Source organism: Hypanus sabinus, chromosome 22 (genome assembly GCF_030144855.1).
Source record: "Hypanus sabinus isolate sHypSab1 chromosome 22, sHypSab1.hap1, whole genome shotgun sequence".
Classification (NCBI taxonomy): domain Eukaryota; kingdom Metazoa; phylum Chordata; class Chondrichthyes; order Myliobatiformes; family Dasyatidae; genus Hypanus; species Hypanus sabinus.
The window spans coordinates 26,079,751-26,101,894 of NC_082727.1; the positions used below are offsets into that span (position 1 = coordinate 26,079,751).

Consider the following 22,144-nt stretch of genomic DNA (forward strand, 5'->3'; position numbering starts at 1 on the left):
GAAGGGCATTGCTCACACACAGAGCGGTGTCTCAGAGAGGCAGCTTCCATTATTAAGGATCCCTAGCACCTATTCTTGTACGGGTGAAATGGGACCTCAGATTTCTGTATCTCCTGCTTGCTGGCAGCTCTGAAAAGATGGCATGGCCCAAATGGTGGGGATCCCAGATGATAGATGTTCCTTTTTAAGGCAGTAGCTCTTGTAGATGCAACCAGTGGTGGGGAGGAATGTATCCATGATTATTGGGCAAAGTCTAGTACCTGCTGCAGCTTATTATGTTCCTGTGTATTTGAATTGCTGTACCAGACCACTATGTACCAGTTACACTTTCAACAGTACATCTGTCAAAGTTTGTTGGTGTTTGTGTTGCACGGATTGACTAAGGAGAACCCAAGTTCAGGACACGGGCACGGAGATTCTGTTGGGGATGCCAGCGCAGATGTGAACGTGGACCAGCAAACAGGAAACAAATCTTGACACAGCTCTGATATGGAGTCTTGACATGGAGATGGGGTTTTCATGGAATATCTTGAAACTGGAGCTGAACTTAGAACTAATAGTACTAAGCAACCAGGAAGCAAAGTTATCACATGGGAATAGACCAACAAACTGGCAACCAATGGTTGTGATGCCAGGGTTCTTGTACTGCAATTCTTGATGGAGACCAGGTGTGCTGTCATCAAGCGAATTAGCAGCAAATGGGAAATTAAGGATTGGAATCAAGGCATAATCAAAGGAGATTAGGGGCAAAATAGGGGATTAACAATCGCGACCATGACAGTTTGGCGACCAGCTGAAACTCCTTAGCCTTCTAGGATACTGGTGGACTTTCATTATGATATTGATGTGCTGGGCTGAGGACAGGTAATTTGATATGTCAATTCCTAGAAGTTTAAAGCTGCTGAATCTCACCACCACTGATCTGCCCATGTTAACTGGCGCACATTCACCCTCCAACCCCTCCCTGAAGTGAGCGATCAGCTCTTTAGCACCACTCAACCAGATGACCTATATTGCTCTGACATCCCCCATCTGAGATCCATCCGACAACAGCGACGTCATTGGCAGATTTGAAGGTGGCACTCGAGCGGTGCTTTAGCCACGCAGGCTCGAAGTTCACCTGTGTTGACAGCCATCAAAGAGGAGATGTTGTTACCAGACCTCACTGACGGAGGTTTGCTGATGAGGATCCAGTTGCAGAGGGAGGCACAAAGGCCCTCGTCCTGAAGCTCGATGAGTTCGGATGGCAGGACTGCTTTGAATACAGGGCTGTAGCGGACAAACAGCGGCTGGACATTAGAGCTCCAGGTGCTCCTGAGCAGAGTGAGGACTCAGAGTTCGCACCTGCTGTTGACTTGTTGTGCAGGCAGGTAAATTAGAGCAGATCCAGGTCATCTCTGAGGTGGAAGTTGATGTAATCAGCCTCCCAAAGTACTTCATTGCAGTTAGTGTAAGCACTATCAGATGGTGTCACCAGTTTTCCTTCAGCATTGTTACATTAAATTCTATTTTGAAACAGGTGGGAACCTCAGGCAGCAGGTGTGAGAGGTTGAGTATGTCTGTACGTACTCCAACCAGTTGCTCAACTGAGTCTTTTAGTACTCAGCCAAGTACGCTGTCTGGACTAACTATCTTTCGTGGATTCAACCTCCTGAAGGATTCACAGCCATTGCCCTCAGGGATGGAAATTCCAGGGTCACCTGGAGATGAGGAGGCTATTCTGGGTGTGTCATAATTCTGCCTATCAATGCCTGCATAAAAATCATTGAGCTAATGTAAAACCTCATTTCAGAATGAACTCGGTAGCTGACAGCAGATGATTAGTTCAGAGAGATGAAAAGGTGAAAAACTCATTACTGCAAAACACTTTCAAATTAGTATGCAGATGATGGTGGAAATACTCAGCAGGCGAGGGAGAATCTGTGGAGAGAGGAAAAGAGAGAACTTTTCAGTCAATGATCCTTAATTAGAAATGTGTACTGTGGTTCTCTCTCTACACCTGGTGAACATCTTCAACGTTATCTGTCATTTGTCTAGCAATCAGGATAGTTTGCCCTTGTGTTATTCAGCCTCCATCTGACACATTTCGTTTGAGTGGCGTACTTTTTTCCAAATCAGAATCTGGTTTAATATCACTGGCCCTTATTGTGAAATTTGTTGATTTTGCAGCAGCAGAACATTGAAACACTTAATCATAAAAACCTGTGAATCACAGTAAGTATATATACAATACAAAATAGTTAAATTAAATAAGTACTGCAAAAAAAGTTGAGGTAGTGCAAGAAGGTAATGCTCATAGGTTCAATGTGGATTCAGAAATCAGATGGTAGAGGAGAAGAAACGCTGAATTATTTAGTGTGTTCCTTCTTACAGATGGTAGCAATGAGAAGGAGTATGTCCTGGGCGATGGGAGAGTTTAATGATGGATGCCATCTTTTTGAGGCACTGCTCCTTGAAGATGTCCTGGATGCAACGGAGGGTAGTACCCATGATGGAGCTGACTAAGTTCTCAACTTTCTGCAGCTTCTTTCGATCCTGTTCGGCAGCTTCTCCCCTCCCCACATAGAAGGTGATGCAGCCAGTTAGAATGCTCTCCATGAAGAAATTTGTGAGTGTCTTTGGTGACATACCAAATCTCCTCAAAGTCCTAATGTAATATAGCTGCTGTTGTGCCTTCTTTATAGCTGCATCAATATGTTGAGTCAAGGTTAGATCCTCAGAGATATTGACACCCAGGAACTTGAAATTGTTTACTCTTTCCATTTCTGATCCCGCTCTGAGGACTGATGCATTTTCCACCTCCTTACTCTTCCTGAAGTCCACAGTGCAAGTTTTTTGCTGCGACACCACTCAACTGGCTGATGTATCTTGCTCCTGTATGCCTCTTGTCACCATCTGAAATTCTGCCAACAACAGCAAAATTTTTAATGGCGTTTGAGCAATGCCTAGCCCCACAGTCATGGGTATAGAGAGAGTAGAGCAGTGGGCTGAGCACACACCCCTGAGGTACACCAGTGTTAATTGTCAGTGAGATGGAGATGTTATTTCCAATCAGCACAGACTGTGGTCTTCCGGAGAGGAAGTCAAGGATCCAGTTGCAAACGGAGGTACAAAGTCCCAGGTTTTGGAGCTTTTCGATCAGAACTGTAGGAATGGTTGTGTTAAACACTGAGCTGTAGTCAATAAATAGCATCCAGACATAAGTATTAGTACTGTCCAGGTGATCCAAAGCCACATGAGGTTGCATCTGCTGTAGACCTATTGTGGCAATAAGCAAATTGCAGTGGTCAAGCTGAGACAGGAGTTGTTCTAACCTTAACCAACCTCTCTAAACACTTCTGAGATGTTCCCTCTTCTGGTTGTCACAGGTCATCAATGCTGCTCTGGCTCTTGCTTCCTCCCCAAAAAGTCAAAGCATCCAGAGCAATGTGGAGGTGTATAAGAAGACCTGGGAGAGCCATGTCCATCTCCTGACTGAAGCAGTTGATGACATTACCAGCATCGATGAGTTTCTTGCCATCTCTGGTAAGGCAATTAATTATCTGTACTGGTCACATTTGAGAGAATATGCTAGGGGAAATTAAATGGGGATGATGGGTCTGATTATACTACTTGGAGAGATAGCACAGACTTGATGAGTCAAATGGCCTCCTAAAGCATGAAAAATATAAATGATTGTGATAGATCAGCACCATTTTCTGGCATGATGTCAACCAGCTGAAGAGCTCTCCGAGACAATCCTCACCCTTTGTTTAGTTACGTAGCTCTTCCCAGCTCTTCTTCCCTCTGAGGTTAAAATGCTCATTGGCTTGGGGAAGAGGGATAAGGCAGGGGACCTGCCGTGAGCTGTTTGTGAATAAGTATTTTGGATAAGATCTAGTTACACCACAAGAAATATGCCAGGGTACCGTTGAAGTTGTCAAGTCGAGAGGCTGAAAAGAGTTTGCCGTGCTTTCTAGTAGAGGATAAAAGCATGAGTGGGTCTTGTTTAACATTACAGAGGTAAACGTTAGAGGACTAAGTTGTGGAGTGGATTAAGGATTAAAAGTTCAGCACGGGACCTGCTGCAGATTTGGCCGGGGGAGGGATGGAATTAGGTGCCTGGGGAACTGAAGAGAATAGCTTTGAATGTTGGACAAAATTTCTAATTATCCGACATGAGGTCATAATTACGTTGCTAATGCTCAGAAAGCATGTTTTGTGGCCCATCTAGTCCATGCCAAACTATTATTCTGCCTAGTCCTGTCCACCTGCATTCCTTCTTGCGCCTCCCATTCATGTACTTATCCAAACCCCTCGTAAATGCTGATATCAAGCCCACAACCATCACATCTGCTGGAAACTCGTTCCACACTCTGAGTAAAGATGTTCCCCCTCTTGTTCCACTTCAAGTATTTCACCTTTCAACCTTTCAATCTATGACCTCTAGTTGTAGTCTCACTCAACCTCAGTGGAAATGGGTGTCGAACACGGCCTCGGAGGGAGAGGAAGTGAGGAGAGAGGTGGAGATCCAACTAGTCAGTGTTCACGCAAAGCCTGATGGTCTGTGTTATGTTTTGTAGCTTCAAAACATTAAATTATTTCAAAGGAAACATGGGAATCTGGGAATGTGGGTCTAGTTCGAGTTTACTTTCAGTGAGGCATGAATGTATTGCAAGGTAGTGTGATGACATGGGCAATTAACATTTTTATATATACCCCCCTAATTAATTTAAATGGACAAGCATGCTTAATCAAACAATATGTACTGTGTATATATATATATATATATATAATTAATCAAATGCTATTGAAATATTAAATACACAATACTCTGCCCTGCTTTGCTATAATCTCCAGCTCCATGTAGAATGCATCTCAACTATACACACTGTATATTATATAATACAATTACTATATGCAGACATCCACTGCATAGTAAATTTGAAACTATCCCATTCAGGCCTAAAGAATTATTTGAAGTGGAGGATTTCTTAATCTTGTGGGATAATGTCTTCCTAACAAGGGAAGTCGGTCTATTTGGCAGGTGAGAGAACACATTGGTTGTGAAAACAATCTTGAGTTCTGGGACCTTCTCCTTGGTGATTATATGGGTTGGCTCAGTGACTGCAGCTCTGGACATCTCTCTCTCTCTCTCTCTCTCTCTCTCTCTCTCTCTCTCTCTCTCTCTCTCTCTCTCTCTCTCTCTCTCTCTCTCTCTCTCTCTCTCTCTCTCTCTCTCTCTCTCTCTCTCTCTCTCTCTCCCTCTCTCCCTCTCTCCCTCTCTCCCTCTCTCCCTCTCTCCCTCTCTCCCTCTCTCCCTCTCTCCCTCTCTCCCTCTCTCCCTCTCTCCCTCTCTCCCTCTCTCCCTCTCTCCCTCTCTCCCTCTCTCCCTCTCTCCCTCTCTCCCTCTCTCCCTCTCTCCCTCTCTCCCTCTCTCCCTCTCTCCCTCTCTCCCTCTCTCCCTCTCTCCCTCTCTCCCTCTCTCCCTCTCCCCTTCAATCCCTTTCTTCTTCTTTCTCATATTCCTTCTCTCTTCTTTTCTTGTTCACATTTTTTCTCTCCATCTCTTCCCTCTTTTTTCTTCTACAGTTTGTGCATCTTGATCTTAGGAGGTACATTTAGTTCACTGGAGTATTCTCTAATTAATCCTTCTGTTGCACAGTTATATTTCTTCTCTTGGTTTTCTCTTCCACAACGTTATCTGATGAATCCTCTGTTTTCATATCTCCCATTGACACTTTACTATTTTGCCTTCCATTCATCCAGCTGGGCTTTGGTCTTCGCATCAACTTTTACAAGCACCTTTTCATCTCCCACTTGAAGTTCATGCAATAATCTCAATACATGCAGAGTAGAGTCTGGTTCTTTATACTCACAAAAGCCAAATATTTGCAACTTTCCTGAAGTTTCTTTAACTCTCTTCCAGCTAACAACTAACACACATTTCACAAGTAACTGCCTGATTAACATAACAGAGGCTTTCTGAGATATGTTGTCTCTAAAAACTGTTGTGTTCGGACCAGTATTTCCTTCACTTTCACAGTTCCTTGAAGAAGCCTGGTCCTTCCTGAGTCAATATGCTTTCCAACTAGAGGCACAGAGGTTGATAACAACACCTGTTTGACCTCTCTTGGGCCACAGTTTATGGTGTTCAGCATGGAGACAGTTGTGGTATCATCCAGTACCTTTCTTAATTCGCTTTCAATTGACTTCATTGCAGGGGATGAGGCATGCAAATGGTGGATGGACCTCCAGTCAAGCTGTAGTTGTCCCAGACAATCACACCCTTGCAATGCTGTTCCTTCTGTTTTTATCACATACAAGCTCAATGTGGCTTGTTGCTTGTTGTATTTCACGGTTACAAATGACATTGCCACAGGAGTTATCTTTTCTCCAGCATAAGTTTTTTTTAGATGGATATCTGCAGGCTTCATAACATTTTTGAAATGCAGTTCAAACTCATCTTGTAGAATGACTGGAGTAGCCTAACCAGAGTCCAATTCCATTTTAATTAATTTGTCCTTCACTTCTGGTGTAAGGCATATTGCTTATCTATTATTAGTTTTCACTGAAAATCTCAAGGCTACATAATTCTGTGTCACTTTCATCATTATCAATTTTTTTATCAACAGCATGCAGATTAGTGTTCTTTTTGAAACTAACTTGAACTTTTATCTTTTTCTCTTCCCTGTGCAGTCCATTTATTTTTGTCTGTCCAGTATGCTCTTTGTATATGTCCTACTTTGTTGCATTTTCTGCAAAGTTTGCCTTTAAATCTGCATTTGTTTGGAGAATGTGAGCCCATAACACATTTTGTTCAGCCAGGCTGGTTTCTGTCTGGACTTTGCAATTTTGTTCATGTTTACTTTCATTCCTGACTGCTACTCAATTATGTCTCTGACTACAGTTTCCATTGAAACAGTGATTTCTACTGCTCTTTTAAATGTAAGCTACTTCAGTTAGGAGCTATTTTTGAGTGCTTTCTTTTTAAGATTTCACAAACTAAATGATCTCTTATGCTATCATTAAGACCATTATTGAACTGACAATGCTCTGACAATCTCTTCAATTCAAGCATGTATGTTGTAATGGACTCCTTTTCAATTCCACTTATGAAACCAAAAGCATTCTGCAATCAATAATGGCTTTGATTCTGTGTTCCTGCATCACTTCTAAAATAGCAGTAAAGCTCATTTCCTTTGCCTTTAAACCCAATGCACCTAGAAAAATTGGTATTCACTTCTCATTGGCTATTTCATTTGCTTCAAAATACTGTTCCAATAGCTCAGTATACATGAGCCATTTACCCGTTGTGTAATCAAACTGATCAATCTTTCCACTGTAGCTAGCCAGTTCTGCTGTTTTTTTTAATGATTATTATCACCTGATACTTACTCTTTATGGACGCTGGATGCTTCTGTATTATTTTACTTTGTTTTAAACTCAATCGTCTCTTCCCTTCCGAAGACTATCTGCTGCACAGCTTTTTTAAACTCGACTGTCTTGCTGCACACACCGGACTGCGTCTATTACGTAACATTCCTCTGCATTTTTTTTTAGTTTTGCTGCATTTGAACCACCTTGGGTTCGCTTTAAAGATATCTCATCATCAATGTTATGTTTTGTAACTTCAAAACATCAAATTAATTCAACAGAAACCCAGGAGTCCTGGTATACTAGTCTAGGTCAAGTTTATTTTAAGGAGGGCATGCATGTGTCATGTGGTAGCGTGATGATGTATGCAGTTTTATTTTTACATAAAACCCTAATTAACTATTAAAACAAACAAGAATACTGAATCAAACTACATCATTACTCAAATATTATTGAAATATTAAACAAACACACAACCAGCTGATTTTGGATAATGGGATCAGTAAGTAGATGAGAGATGGAAGTGGACAAGGACAATCCAAAGGACAATTCTACACGTGTGTGGAATTGCACAGAAGAAGTGTTGGAGGTGATATTTCCAGCCAACAACCTGTCCATAAATGATGAGCTCTCCAGCAAGCTTGGAGTTAGCAACTTTATATAATATATTTTTATTGAAGGAATGGCACAATACAGAATGCATAATAGATCACATTTTTTTCCATTTTGCTTTCGTACAAAAGCAACTTTAAACATGTTGTGGAATTAGTGTGTAAGCTAGAAGTACCAAGTGAAACTTGTTTTCTCAATGGTCACCTATTTCAATCAAACCTTTTGCTGGTCTTTAGCCTAAAGTGCAGATAATTCTATTCGAGACATTCTAGTCTCTCAAAAATTAGTGTTTATTTCCTTATTTTATCTTACTGCATCTAGAATCAAAAAGGGAGAATGACTTCATGAAGTTTTTGAACTTTTTAAAGCTGGGTACCATGAAGCAGCCTATTATACAGAAAGCCACTGTAAACAACTTAATTACACTGACCAGAAAGAATGACTTGCTGTGGTGGAAGTTGCACAGCAAGTTGTGCCAAAAGTTTCTGCCATGGTCTCAATATCATTGTCTTCTCTCCTACGATTCTCCATAATGCTTGTTGCTGGGGCAAGAGAATTCCATGGCTGAACTCCACTATTCTGCGCTATCTCAAGTATGTTCACTCACTGCCAAACTTAGACAGAACACTACGTGCCTCTTCTTTGATCATCCTTCAACTTGAAAGGGTATTGAATTTTGCCATTTTGCGCAGAGAGAAGCCATTGGGTCTACTTGGAGCAGCATAGTGGTTAGTGTATTACCTTACTGTGTCAGCGATCCCGTTGGGATAGGGTTAGTGAGTTGGGAACATATTGTACTGAGCATTTGGTCCATAATGACAGACGAAGAAGCTCGTTGAACTCAACAACTGTTTTATTGTGATAGACACAAAACAGACTGGGCACCATGACCTGGAGAGTGAACTCAATCGGTCTCACGCAGATGGGGGTAGGTGACCATCACACACAATTAGGGTGCCCCACAAATACCCAAGTGAATAACTGTCTAACCCAAACTAAAATGTAACAATAAATGAACTGGGACTTCTCACCATAACCCCACAAAAGCATTTTAACACAAGAACAATAAACAGTGCTGGTCATTAGAAATGCAGAGGCAGGCTGTCAACCACACCCCCCACTTGCCCAAGGGTGTCACAATATTACGTTGATAGTGGAAGCTTGGAAACACTTGCAAGCTGCCCAGCAGAATTCTCACTGATTTGATTTGTAGTAAGGAGTACATTTCACTGTATGCTCTGATGTTTTGATGTACCAGTGATAAATAAAGCTAATTTTTAAAACTCTTTCCAGCTCCTGGTAAAGCATCCTGGAGACTCTTTCCTCAGCCCTATAAATCATCCTCTCTCAATTAACCATCCTTGTATTTCTTGAAAACCATGATTGACTGTTTCAACCACCTCCAGAGACAGTGAATTCTGCACCATAAATATTCTATCTAGGGGAAAAAATGCTTTAGCTAAATATTTTCAAGCTCTATTTGTGCCCAAAACTCAGCACTTTAAACTCTCGGTATCATTTTTCCATTTGCATCGTTTTAACCCTGTGTTTGAATCCCAAGCTCCTAAATGATTTGCTGACCACGGTAGTCAATTATATAGTGGGCACCACCGTAGTGTAGCGGTTAGCACCATGCCATTACAGTTCAGGAGTCGGAGTTCTGAGTTCAATTCCGGCATCCTCTGTATGGAGTCTCTGTATGTGTCTCCCCCCCCCCCCCCCTTGGAATGCATGGGGTTTTCCCTGTGGCTTCCTCCCACAGTCCAAAGATGTACTGGGTAGGCTAATTGGTCATTTTAATTGTCCTGTGACAACAGTCCTAGGGCTAAATCTGGTTGAATGTAGCTTGAGGGACTGGAAAGGCCCACTCCACACCGTATCTCTTTTAAAAAAAACACTCTCTCTCACTCTCTTTTAAAGAATTGTACTTGTCTACGCTCACACCTTTGACTATGTACATGATGTTATTTTCTGACAAAGTGTACCAGATTAAACTTTGTATTGTTGGGGAACTTCCCCAGCTCTTCTGTGGCCATTTCATTACCGGTTGCTGTGAGTGGTGGATCAGGCCACTGTGTACTTTGAATGGCCTGCGAATTGCAGATTGTTAGACTGCCTGGGCCTGCTGTTTTTGTAAGATTTAAGCTGCCTATTGCACGCTCTGTCTCAGCATTCTACTCTTTTGGAGACGAGGGTACCTTTAAGACACATCCTCCCAGAACTCTGGATCATTATTGAGGTGCACCAAGGATGACTTAGGAGTGTTGTTGAAGCATTCATTTTCCTACTTTCAAAGTCAATGTTAATTTATTATCAAAGTATGTATATGTCACCAGCTACTAGTTTGATATTCATCTTCCTACATGCATTTACAGAAATTGTTGTAAAGTTATATTTAAAGACTGACAAACAACCCAAAATACAAAAGAAGAAAAATTGTGCAGATTTAAAAAATAAATAATTAATACTGAGAACGTGAGTTGTAGAGTCCTTGAGAGTGAGTCTGTAGGATGTGGAATTAATTCAGTGTTGAGGTGAGTGAAGTTATCCATACCAGTTCAGGAGCCTGATGGTTGTAGAGTAATAACTGTTCCTGAATTCGGTAATGCGGGACCAAAGACTCTTGTCCTTCCTTCCCAAGGGCAACTGTGAAAAGAGAGCATGGCCCAGGTGGGGGGGTCCTTGATGATGGATGCTGCTTTCTTGTAACAGTGCTCCTTGTATGCGTTCAGTGGTGGGGAAGGCTTCACCTATGACAGACTGGGCCGTATCCGCTAATTTCTACAGATCTTTCTATTCCTGGGTTTTGGTGCTTCCATACCAGGCCATGATGCATCCAGACAGGATTCTCTCCATTGTGCATCTACAGAAGTTTGTCAGAGTTTTAAATTACATGCTGAATCTATGCAAACTTCCAAGAGAGTAAAGGGGCCACCATGCCATCTTTGTGAGAGCACTTATGTGCTAGTCCCAGAACAGATCATCTGATACGATAATGCAAAATAACTTGAAGTTGCTGACCCTGTCCACTTCCAATCCCCTTCCTCCTACTTAGCCATCACTAACCGACATGTTTGCTGCCCATCTACTGGCAGTGAGTGGATACCTGTCTGGGATGTGAACCTCTTTGCTTTAGTGTAGACGCTCAATCTGATTGAATAACCTGACTGTTTATTCCCTCCTCCACTGTCAGTGGCAGTCACTGAGTACCAAACACAAACTGCTGGAGGAAATCATCAGTTCTGGCAGCGTCAATGGAAAAGAAAGGAGTCGATGTTTTGCTCTGAGTGGAGCTTCTTTCCTCATAGCCCTACAGCCAGTCTCTCTCAATTAATCATTGTCGTATCTCCTGCAAACCCTGAAAGATTGTTTCTATCACTTCCACAGGCAATGAATTCTGCATCAAAGTTATTCCATGAATCCAAAAAAAATATCCTAATTATTTTCAAAGCTCCATTTGTGCAATAATTAAAGCCTTTTGAAATTCATTACTTTATCAGGACTCATAAGGGTTTCAGACCGAAATATCGACTGTATAGTCGCCTCCACAGATGTTCCTCCAGCATTTTGTGTGTGTTACACTCAATTCCACCATCTGCAGAACCTCTTGAGTTACTGATTGATTACATTGGTTCAAGGAAGGCTGAAGGGCAATTGTGATGTCGGGAACCAGCTCGACCAGAATTAAAATCAATCAGATTTAATATCACTGGCATATGTCATTAAATTTCTTGTTTTGTGGCAGCAGTGCATTGCAATACACAATAATGAAACTATAAATTACAATAAGCATATATGAAAAGAAAACTAAATTAAATAAGTAATGCAAAAAGAGAGGAAAAACTACTGGGGTAATATTCATGAGTTTATTGCAAATTCAGAACTCTTATGGTAGAGGAAGAAGCTGTTGCTGAAACGTTGAGTGTGTGTCTTCAGGCTCCTATACCTCCTCCTTGATAGTGACAATGAGAAGACGGCATGTCCTCGGTGATGGGGGTCCTTTGCTCCTTGATGATGTCCTGATGGATCCAGGGGGAGGATAGTGCCCATGATGGAAGTGGTAGAGTTCACAACTTTCTGCAGCTTTTCCCAGTCCTGTACAGTGGCACCTTTATACCAGATGGAGATGCAACCGGTTAGAATGCTCTCCACGGTACATCTGCAGTACCTTTGGTGACATACCAAATCTCCTGTAACTCCTAATGAAATATAGCTGCTGTCATGCCTTCTTTATAATTTCATCAATATGTTGGGCCCAAGATAGACCCTCAGAGAATTGACAATCAGGAACTGTTTGCCCTTCCCACTTCTGTTCCCTCAATGTGGACTGGTGTGTGTTCCCTTGAGTTCCCCTTCCTGATGTCCACTATCTTACTGACCAGTCAGTAATATTGTGGACTTTGGGATGGTCTTCCTTGGTCTTACTGACCTAGAGAGCATGGTAGTTGCTGCAACACCACTCAACCAGCTGATCTACCTTGCTCCCGTACACTTCTTCATCATCATCGGAAATTCTGCCAACAATAGTTATGTTGTTGGCATATTTATAGATTGCACCTGAGCTGTGCCTGGCACAATAATGGGTGTAGAGGAAGTAAAGCAGTTGATTGGAACTGAGGGTATGATTGTATTGAACACTGAACTGTAGTTCATAAACAGCAACCTGACACAGGTATTGCTATTGTCCAAGGCTGAGTAGAGAGCCAGTGAGACATGGAAGCACTGCAGGCCTACTGTGGCAATAGGCAAATTGCGGTGGGTCCAGGTCCTTGAGCAGGCAGGAGTTGATTCTAGCCAAGACCAACCTCTCAAAACAATTTCATGCAGTAGATGTGAGTGTCATTGGAGGATAGTTGTTGAAACAGATCATCCTGCTCTTCTTGGGCAATGGTGTGATTGTTGCCCTTTCGAAGCAGGTGGGCATCTCTGACTATAGCAGTGACAGACTGAAGATGGCCTTGAACACTCCCACCACTTGGTTGGCACAGGTTTTTGGAGCCCCACCAGGTACACCATCAGGGCTTAAGGCCGTGCAAGGGTTTACCCTCTTTAAAGATCTTCTGACATTGACCTCCGAGACAGAGATCACAGGGTCACCAGATGCTGCAGGGATTCACATTTTTATTTTTATTCTCCCTTTCAAAGTGTGTATAAAAGGCATTGAGCTCATCCGGGTGTGAAGCATCACAGTCATTCATGATAGGTTTTACTTTGTATGAAAGAATGACTACAAAACCCTTCCAGATCTGATGTGCATCTGATTCAATCTTTGAACTGAATTGGAATTATTTTTTCATTCTTAAATAGCCTGCAACCTGACAGCATGAACATTCATTTTCCAAGCTTCCGGTAATTCCCCACTATCACCATTCCTCACCCTCTTCTCCCTCTCTCGCCTTCTCTCCTTACCTGCCCATCGACCCCCCCCCCCCACTCCCCTCGGGTGCTCCTTCCCCTTTCTTCTGTGGCCTTCTTTCCTCTCCTACTAGATTCCCCCTTCTCCAGCCCTGTACCTCTTACACCAATAAACTTCCCAGCTCTTTACTTCGCCCTTCTCCATTTTTGGTTTCACCTATCACCTTGTGTTTCCTCCCCCACCCCCCACCTTCTAACTCTGAATTATCCTTTTTTCTCCAGTCCTACCGAAGGGTCTCGGCCTGAAACGTTGACTGTTTACACTTTTCCATAGATGCTGCCTAGCCTGCTGAGTTCCTCCAGCATTTTGTGTGTGTTGTGTCCATAGGTCGTACCTGGACTTGTACTATATTTCTGGATCACCGGTTTTGAATGCCACAGATCTAGGCCTCAGCAGACTACAAATTCCTGATTCATCCTCAACTTTTGGTTTGGGTATGTCCTGCATATTCTCAAAGACACGTGCTCATCCACACAGGTCTTGATGAAGTTGGTGGTAACTATGGCATATTAAAACCATAAGACATGGGAGCAGAAGTCAGCCATTTGGCCCATTGAGTCTGCTCCACCATTTTATCATGAGCTTATTCATTCTCCCATTTAGTCCCACTCCCCCGCCTTCTCACCATAACCTCTGATGCCCTGACTACTCAGATACCTATCAATCTCTGCCTTAAATACGCCCAAAGACCTGGCCTCCACTGCTGCCCATGACAACAAATTCCACAGATTCACCATCCTCTGGCTAAAAAAATTTCTTCGTATCTCTGTTCTGAATGGGCGCCCTTCAATCCATAAGTCGTGCCCTCTCGTACTAGACTCCCCCACCATCGCAAACAACTTTGCCACATCCACTCTGTCCATGCCTTTCAACATTCGAAATGTTTCTATGAGGTCCCCCCTCATTCTTCTAAACTCTGAGGAGTACAGTCCAAAAGCAGTCAAATGTTTCTCATATATATTAACCCTCTCGTTCCCAGAATCATTCTGAACCCTCTCCAATGTCAGCACATCCTTTCTTAAATAAGGAGCCCAAAACTGCACACAGTACTCCAAGTGAGGTCCTTATAGAGCCTCAACATCACATCCCTGCTCCTATACTCTATTCCTCTAGAAATGAATGCCAACATTGCATTTGCCTTCTTCACCACTGATTCAACCTGGAGGTTAACCTTAAGGGTATCCTGCACGAGGGCTCCCAAGTCCTGTTGCATCTCAGAACTTTGTGAATTCTCTCCCCATTTAAATAATAGTCTGCCAGTTTATTTCTTTTACCAAAGTGCATGACCATACCATTTCCAACATTGTATTTAATTTGCCACTTCTTTGCCCATTCTCCCAATCTGTGCAAGTCTCTCTGCAGACTCTGTTCCCTTAGCACTACTGGCTCCTCCACCTATCTTTGTATCATCATAAAAGTTAGCCACAAAGCCATCTATTCCACAATCCAAATTCTTGATATATAATGCAAAAAGAAGTAGCCCCAACACGAACCCCTGTGGAACTCCACTGGTAACCGGCAGCCAACCAGAATGGGATCCCTTTATTCCCACTCTCTGTTTCCTGCCAATCAGCCAACATTCTAACCACATAAGTAACTTTCCTGTAATTCCATGGGCTCTTATCTTGTTTAGCAGCCTCATGTGCGGCACCTTGTCAAAGGCCTTTTGAAAATCCAAATACACAACATCCACTGCATCTCCCTTGTCTAGCCTACTTGTAATTTCCTCAAAAAATTGCAATAGTTTTGTCAGGCAGTATTTTCCTTTAAGGAAACCATACTGAGTTCTGCCTATCTTGTCATATACTCCAGGTACTCCATAACCTCATCCTTGACAATCAACTCCAACAACTTCTCAACCACCAATGTCAAGCTATCAGGTCTATAATTTCCTTTTTGCTTCCTTGTCCCCTTCTTAAATAGTGGAGTGACATTTGCAATCTTCCAGTCCTCCGGAACCAGGCCAGAATCTATAGACTTTTGAAAGATCACTGCTAATGCCTCCACAATCCCACAGCTACTTCCTTCAGAGCACGAGGGTGCATTTCATTTGGTCCGAGAGATTTATCTACCCTTAGACTATTCAGCTTCCTGAGTACTTTCTCTGTCCTAATTGTGACTGCGCGCACTTCTCTTTCCTGACACTCTTCAGTGTCTGGTATACTGCTGATGTCTTCCTCAGTGAAGACTGATGCAAAATACTTGTCCAATTCCTCCGCCATCTCCGTATCTCCCATTACAATTTTTCCAGCATCAGTTTCTATCAGTCCTATATCTACTCTCACCTGCCTTTTACTCTATATATACTTGAAAATGCTTTTAGTATCCTCTTTGATATTCATTCAGACTCAAAGATGAATCCCAGAATATTGTCCAATCCACTTACTCCTGTAAGTGCTCCTCCACCTTCCTTGACCACATCTTCATGGTCCTTACCCCTGATGCTGCGGTCTTTAGCCTCCGACTATATGCTGGGCATGGAATGGGACGGTAGGTGTCCCTGATGGAACAAGAATAAGTGTGATGGCTCCTCTGGTTCACACTCTGATTCATTGTTGTTAGTTGTTCAGAAACTTAGTCATATTGGCCTGCTTGAGAAATTCCAAGAACTGAAGATCCCATGATTTGGTGGGGTCTGGTAGGTGGAAGGAGGACATTTGCTGTCAGGGCAAGTCCCTTCCAAAGGTCTTGACTTTGGATCACAGATTTTTGGAACGATGTGGGGGAAAATGCCTCAAATGGAAAGAGAGAGACAGAAGAACAAGCATGCAGCGACATTTTAAATGAATTGGTTTGAACTGATGGGGTCATTATAGTTATTTGTATATTTTATGTTTCCTTTGATTTAATTATCTAACTGCTGACACAGTATCAAACAAACCAAAGGTACATAGACCTGAAGACATCTCATTTTGTAACTCAGATGTATTAAATTCAGTATGATGCTACAATTGCACTTTTCCCATAGCCCAAGGCACTGCTGTCAGTGCAGCTTCATCGTAATGTGTTCACGGTGCTGAGGACAATCAGTGTGATTGATATTCCTCAGTTGCAGTAACTTAAGGCTGTGTTTTATGTCAGTTCCTTTCACTTGCCATGTAAAAGATTTATAATTTCATAAACGATTGCCATGGATTGAAATGAAATGTGACTCAATCCCCAGTTTAAGCATTTAACAAAAAAAAGCTTATGTTGGACAGCTCTCTTTAAATTGCCCCGGTTTGTCTTCTTTCTGGTCTAAGGCTGTTTCCCTCTTGCTGTAGATTCCCAGAGGGCCACTCCGTACTCAGGCCTTTGCCCTGCCATGAGCCTGAGATGAAGCATTGGAAACAGGAGATGATGCATGGTGCCATTACACTCAGTATTAGATAGCAAGTGTACCCAATAAAGTGGCCACTGAGAGTACGGACTTGGTCTTCTGCCGCTCTAGCCCAGGTTCGACGTGTTGTGCATTTAGAGATGCCCTTCTGCACATCTCTCTTGTGAAACATGGCTAATTGACCTGCTGTTGCCTTCCTATCAGCATGAACCAGCCTGGCCATTCTTCTCTGACCTCTCTCATTAACAAGGTGTTTTCATCACAGAACTGCTGCTCACTGGATTTTAATTCTGTTTTTGTTTTTTTTTCTCTAAATTATAGAGACGATTGTGTGTGAAAATCCCAGGAGGTCAGCAGTTTCTGAGATACTCAAACCCCACCCCCCCATCCAGCAGCAGCCATCACTCTACAGTCAGTCACATTTCTTTCCCATTCTGACGCTATGTCCACACTACACCGGATAAATCCGTAACCAAAGCTTTTTCTCTTTGTTTTTACCCTCTTTCCACACTAAAATGGCATTTTCGTCCCCCGAAATCGGAGCTTTTCAGAAACGCTTTCCAGGGTGGGTATTTTTGAAAACGCTGCTCAGGCGGATCAGTGTGGACAGGGTAACCGGAGACTTCTGAAAACGCTATCAGACGGCAGCACGTTATTTCATTGTTTTCTTGAATGCAACCTAACAATTTCAGAGCCGATGGCAACGAGACTGAAGCCAGAAGAGTTAGAAATGTACTCACCAAATACTTTGACCCATAACTTACTGAATAAATAAGTAAACTCACTTCGCCCGGTTTTCTGTCCTTGCTCGTATGAAGGTGGTTTACCTATTTATGCAAGTACTTCTCTGACAATAGATGTGTAACAGCCTAATGTAACATTGTATGGAAATACACAATAACACTGATGCAGACATGTTTTATGCATTTAACAAGGGGCTTTATTAATGCAACAGAGTTAGTCAGCTTTTCAATGTTCGTCGTCAGCCAGGTCAATCTGTCCATGAACTCCCTGTTGGTTGCCTCCGTACGCTCCAGTATTTGTTTTTTTTTTACTTTTAAGTTCTCCTGCGCGAAAACCAACAGCTGTCCATCATTTTAAGTTTTTCTAGTCTGTAACTACACAAACGCGCACTTTTATGGCGAGATTCAACACCAAACACGTCGCTTGTTTTTGCTAGATGTGTCCTGAACATGCCCAGTAGGAGGAGATTCGCCGAAATCTCCCTTTCAATGTGGACAGAGATATTTTTTTAAACGCATAGTGCGGATGCCTATCGTTTTTACGCATTTTCAAAATTATCCAGTCTCTGGATGTAGATGTAGATGTGTGGATGTAGCCTGCTGTTTGGTCTGAACAACAACTGGACCTCTTGACATATTTCTATGCATTGAGTTGCTGCCACATGATTGGCTGATTAGGTACTTGCATTAACAGGCAGGTATTGTTGAACGACATGCCTGGCTGGCACCTTATCTGTGGTGAGAGACCACCCTGCTGTGATTGCTCTGCTTAGTGCAGAGAAGCTTTATGGACTTAAGCTCACAACTACGAGGTGTCCTGGTAACATTTCTCAGAAGTAGACCGTTTCCACTGGAGTCCGGATCAGTAGCGGTTCAAGTTCAAATCAAATTCAAGTTTAATTGTCATTCAACAAATCGTGAATACAGCCGAACAAGACCGTGTTCCTCTGGGACCAAGATGCAAAACATACAAAATAGTAAGCAAAAAAAAACACATATATTCAGTTTCAAGTTCTAGTCTTTGTCATCTGGCATATATATTTAAGATACTGGAAAAGATTTGTAGCTCGGGTTGAGGATGTTGTTGTTGAGTGGCTCACTGAGCTGACTTGTTAGCTTGCAGACGTTTCGTTACCCAGCTAGACAACATTGTCAGTGTGACTTTGTTCGTCTTTTACGTGTCCTGTGATTAGTCTGTCTGTTTGTGTGTGTGTGGGTATATGTGCCACTTCTATCGGTTACCGATTATGTAATCCACGATTGGTTCGTTAAAATCCGATTAGATGATGATTGTTGTCCAGGCTGAGTTAGTCGGCCATTGTGTAGGATTAACAACATCATCATTGATTGACGTGTGTAATCAGGTGTGAATTGACTCTTAGCTCTGGACTGACAACTTGATGCTGATGTCAGATGTAAACTGGGTTCATTTTGATGTGCTTGTTGATAGAATTCTGTGTGGAGAATAAAGCCGCTTCGAGTTCTAGGGCTTGTCGTTGACGGCCTTGGCCTAGGATAGTGACATTGGTCCAGTCGAACTGATGTGTGATTGTGACTTCATATATAGAGCCAAGTGAAACCATGTCACTCCAGGTCACAGTGCACCCACAAAACAAGTATCACACAGAGCATATAAAAAATAATATCACTGATAAGTTAATAAAATGTAATTCAAAGTGCATGTAGTATCTGGAGGACCCATATTTCTAATAATTGGCAAAAGTATGAAATGAGGAGAAGACATGAATATCTTGTTAAATGGCTGAATGTGGTAATCAAGAACGCATTGCCCAAAAGGATGGCAGTTGCAGATTCAGTTGCAAAATTTCAAAATTCAAATGGGAAATGTACTTGAAATGGAGGAATGTACAGAGCTCTAGTTGAGCACAGGGACAAAATACACAACCCATCCGGGAAACGGTACCGCAGCATAAGACAGGATCAACAGGTTCCGGGACAGCTTCTTCCACCAGGCCATCAGACTGATGAATTCACACTGACTTGAGCGTACTCTATATTACATTGACTGTTCTATCTATTATAAATTATTATAAACTACTATGATTGCGCATTTAGATGGAGACATAAGGTAAAGGTTTTTATTCCTCATGTATGTGAAGGATGTAAGAAATAAAGTCAATTCAATTGCCTTTTATAGGGATGCAGGTCAGAATGATCTCCCTCGGAGTCGAGGCACAAATGATCACTATGCATTGCTTTAAAGCTCTGGTTTTATGTGTTGAAGTAGTAATGCTACCTTTTATAACCTTGTCTCACAGAAGGTGAAATATTGTTGGTTAGGATATTTAATGTTTAAACTGTGTTGGAGACACTGGGTTAACAGGCTTTTAGGATTAATGGGATTTAATAGCTTGAGGTCATGAATTTAATGTGAGTTTCCACTGAAGCATCAGCAGCTCTGTGATGCCTGCCAGGTTACGCAGTACAATTATTTTTGAAAAACATTATGTTTCTTAGTAAGTATAACAACAGTAATGGATGTGCACTTTCATCAGAAAGGTCTCATCTGGATTTTTCTTTTTGGAGAAGTTGGTCTTTGTTGTCGAATGAACAGTCGACATTTTAGGCTGAGACCCTACATCAGAACTGAAATCCAAAAAAACATTTTTTCCTAAATATCTTCAGATCTCCTTTCGTGCCCCACCCAGAGCCTTTTGAACATCCAATACTTCATGAGTCCTGATGAAGGATCTCAGATAGATAAGCCGACTGTTTACTCGTCTCCATAGATGCTGCCTGACCCAATGAGTTCTGCCAGCATTGTGTGTGTCTGTCTCTCTCCCTATCTGTCTATGTGTGGGTGTTGCTTTAGATTTCCAGCATCTGCAAAATCTCTTGTGTTTATGATCTTTATTTTTATAATCTTTCAAAATGTGGGAACTAAGAAGAGTTTCTTTGCACCACATAAACTCGATTGGAATCGTGCCTGCCACAGGTAAATCAACCCCAGAACGTCTGCGGTTATGGCCCTTCCACCCTGTGCAGTGAGGAAGTGGCAGGATGCTGCTAATCAAGGCATGGTTAACACTGCAGAAGATGTGAGCTCCAAAAGGAGGACTTTTAAGGAGTGAATAGGCACAGATGCATCCTTTGGCCTGGCAGCTTCTTCTTTTTGACCACTGTTACAATGACATTGTGGCTTGAAGAAAACTATCAGGGCCTGAAATAAAAACAGAAAGTGCCGGAAACTCTCAGTTGGTCAGGCAGCATCTACGGAAAGAGAAGCACAATAAATGCTTCATATTGAAGACACTTGTTAAGAGCTGGGGGAAAGAGACATCAAGTTCTAAATTGCAGAGATGTTTGGGGGAAACTTCTTTGGCTGTCCACCGATTTTGATGTTGACTGTGCTGAGAGTTTTACTCCAACACGCCTTGCACAGTAATAAGACAAACAGTGTTGTGCCCCCACCATACAGTCTCTCTGAGCTTCCAAATCTAATGCTAAATGGTACACAGGAGTGTAACAGACTTAGCAGATAAGGAAGCTGCCCCGCAGTGACAACTAACTAGTCTAGTGATGCCATCCGTTGACCAGCACTCCGGTTCCTCCGCGTGCCATCAAGGTGGCTGTACCATTGACCCTTTTGGATTCATCTGCCACAGACACCATCAGATACCCTGCTGCCGGTGTCATCACTTGGGGCAGCCTTTGCCTGAAGAGGCATAACCTACAAAGTAGCAAAGGCATGCTTACCTTCTTGACTTAGCTAGCCACGATCCTACTACTAGTCTAGTAGTATACCGATGGACCATCACCTTCACAGCTAGGTTAGACCTGCCAGAGAACCAATCTCCGCCATACTTCGCTGATGTTCAGCCTGTGTCACTCCTACGCCATAGTGAGGCACCAAGGTAGGATTCCATTTGGGAGAATAATGGATAGGGCAATGGATATCTCTTATGACCAATGTTGGCATGGTAATGAACTACTGATAAGGCAGTTTGGTTGATAGATTAATAAGTGAAACTGGGGTGCAGGGAGAGAGGGAGAGTGATGGAGGGAGGGAGAGAGAGAAAGAACAAGCAAAGGAAAAAGTAAGTCCTGTGAAATGCACATTAGATCAGGCAGCATCCATGGAGAGAAAAAATCTATCTACAGATAGATAACCTACAGCAAACTAGTAAATTCTAACAGTAACATTGAGCTGCCTATAATTGTTAATTTCATATCGAGCATAATGTGGCCAGTGGAAGCTGCGGTGCTGCTCCTTGAACTTGTGTTGGTCCTGTTGTAACAGTGCATGAGGCCACACATCAGAGTGGGAGTGGAATAGAGAATTGAAGTGACACACGCCTGGAAGTTTTGCATCACCCCTGCTAACTGAATGCAGGTTCTCTGCAAAGCCAGCCACACAAAATATGTTTGGCTCCTCTATTGTAGGAGGTCAAATTGTGAACACCAACTGTAGTGCACCAGTTTGGAAGAAGGGCATGTGAGTTGCCATTTCATTTAGAAAGTCTGTTTCGGAGCAGTTTGTGGTTGAGCCCACTAGGAGAATGAACCAGATTTGATTAGGGAGCTTAAGGCAAAAGGACTCCTGAGAGATAGTGATGATAATATGATAGAATTCACCCTATAGTTTGAGAGAAAGAAGCTAAGGTCAGGAGTATCTCTGTTACAGGGAAATAAAGGGAATTACAGAGGCATGAGAGAAGAGTTGGCCAAAGTTGATTG

The 22,144-nt window shown here is 42.5% G+C and overlaps 1 protein-coding gene across 1 annotated transcript in view; it reads left to right on the forward strand.

Annotated features, from left to right (window-relative positions):
- LOC132379454 (catenin alpha-3-like) overlaps positions 1-22,144 on the forward strand; it is a 1,635,404-nt gene that overhangs the window by 1,216,680 nt on the left and 396,580 nt on the right. Inside the window, exon 10 of the mRNA XM_059947342.1 lies at positions 3,369-3,525. Coding sequence (XP_059803325.1) covers positions 3,369-3,525 — 157 coding nt within the window. The remainder of the gene's footprint in view (positions 1-3,368; positions 3,526-22,144) is intronic.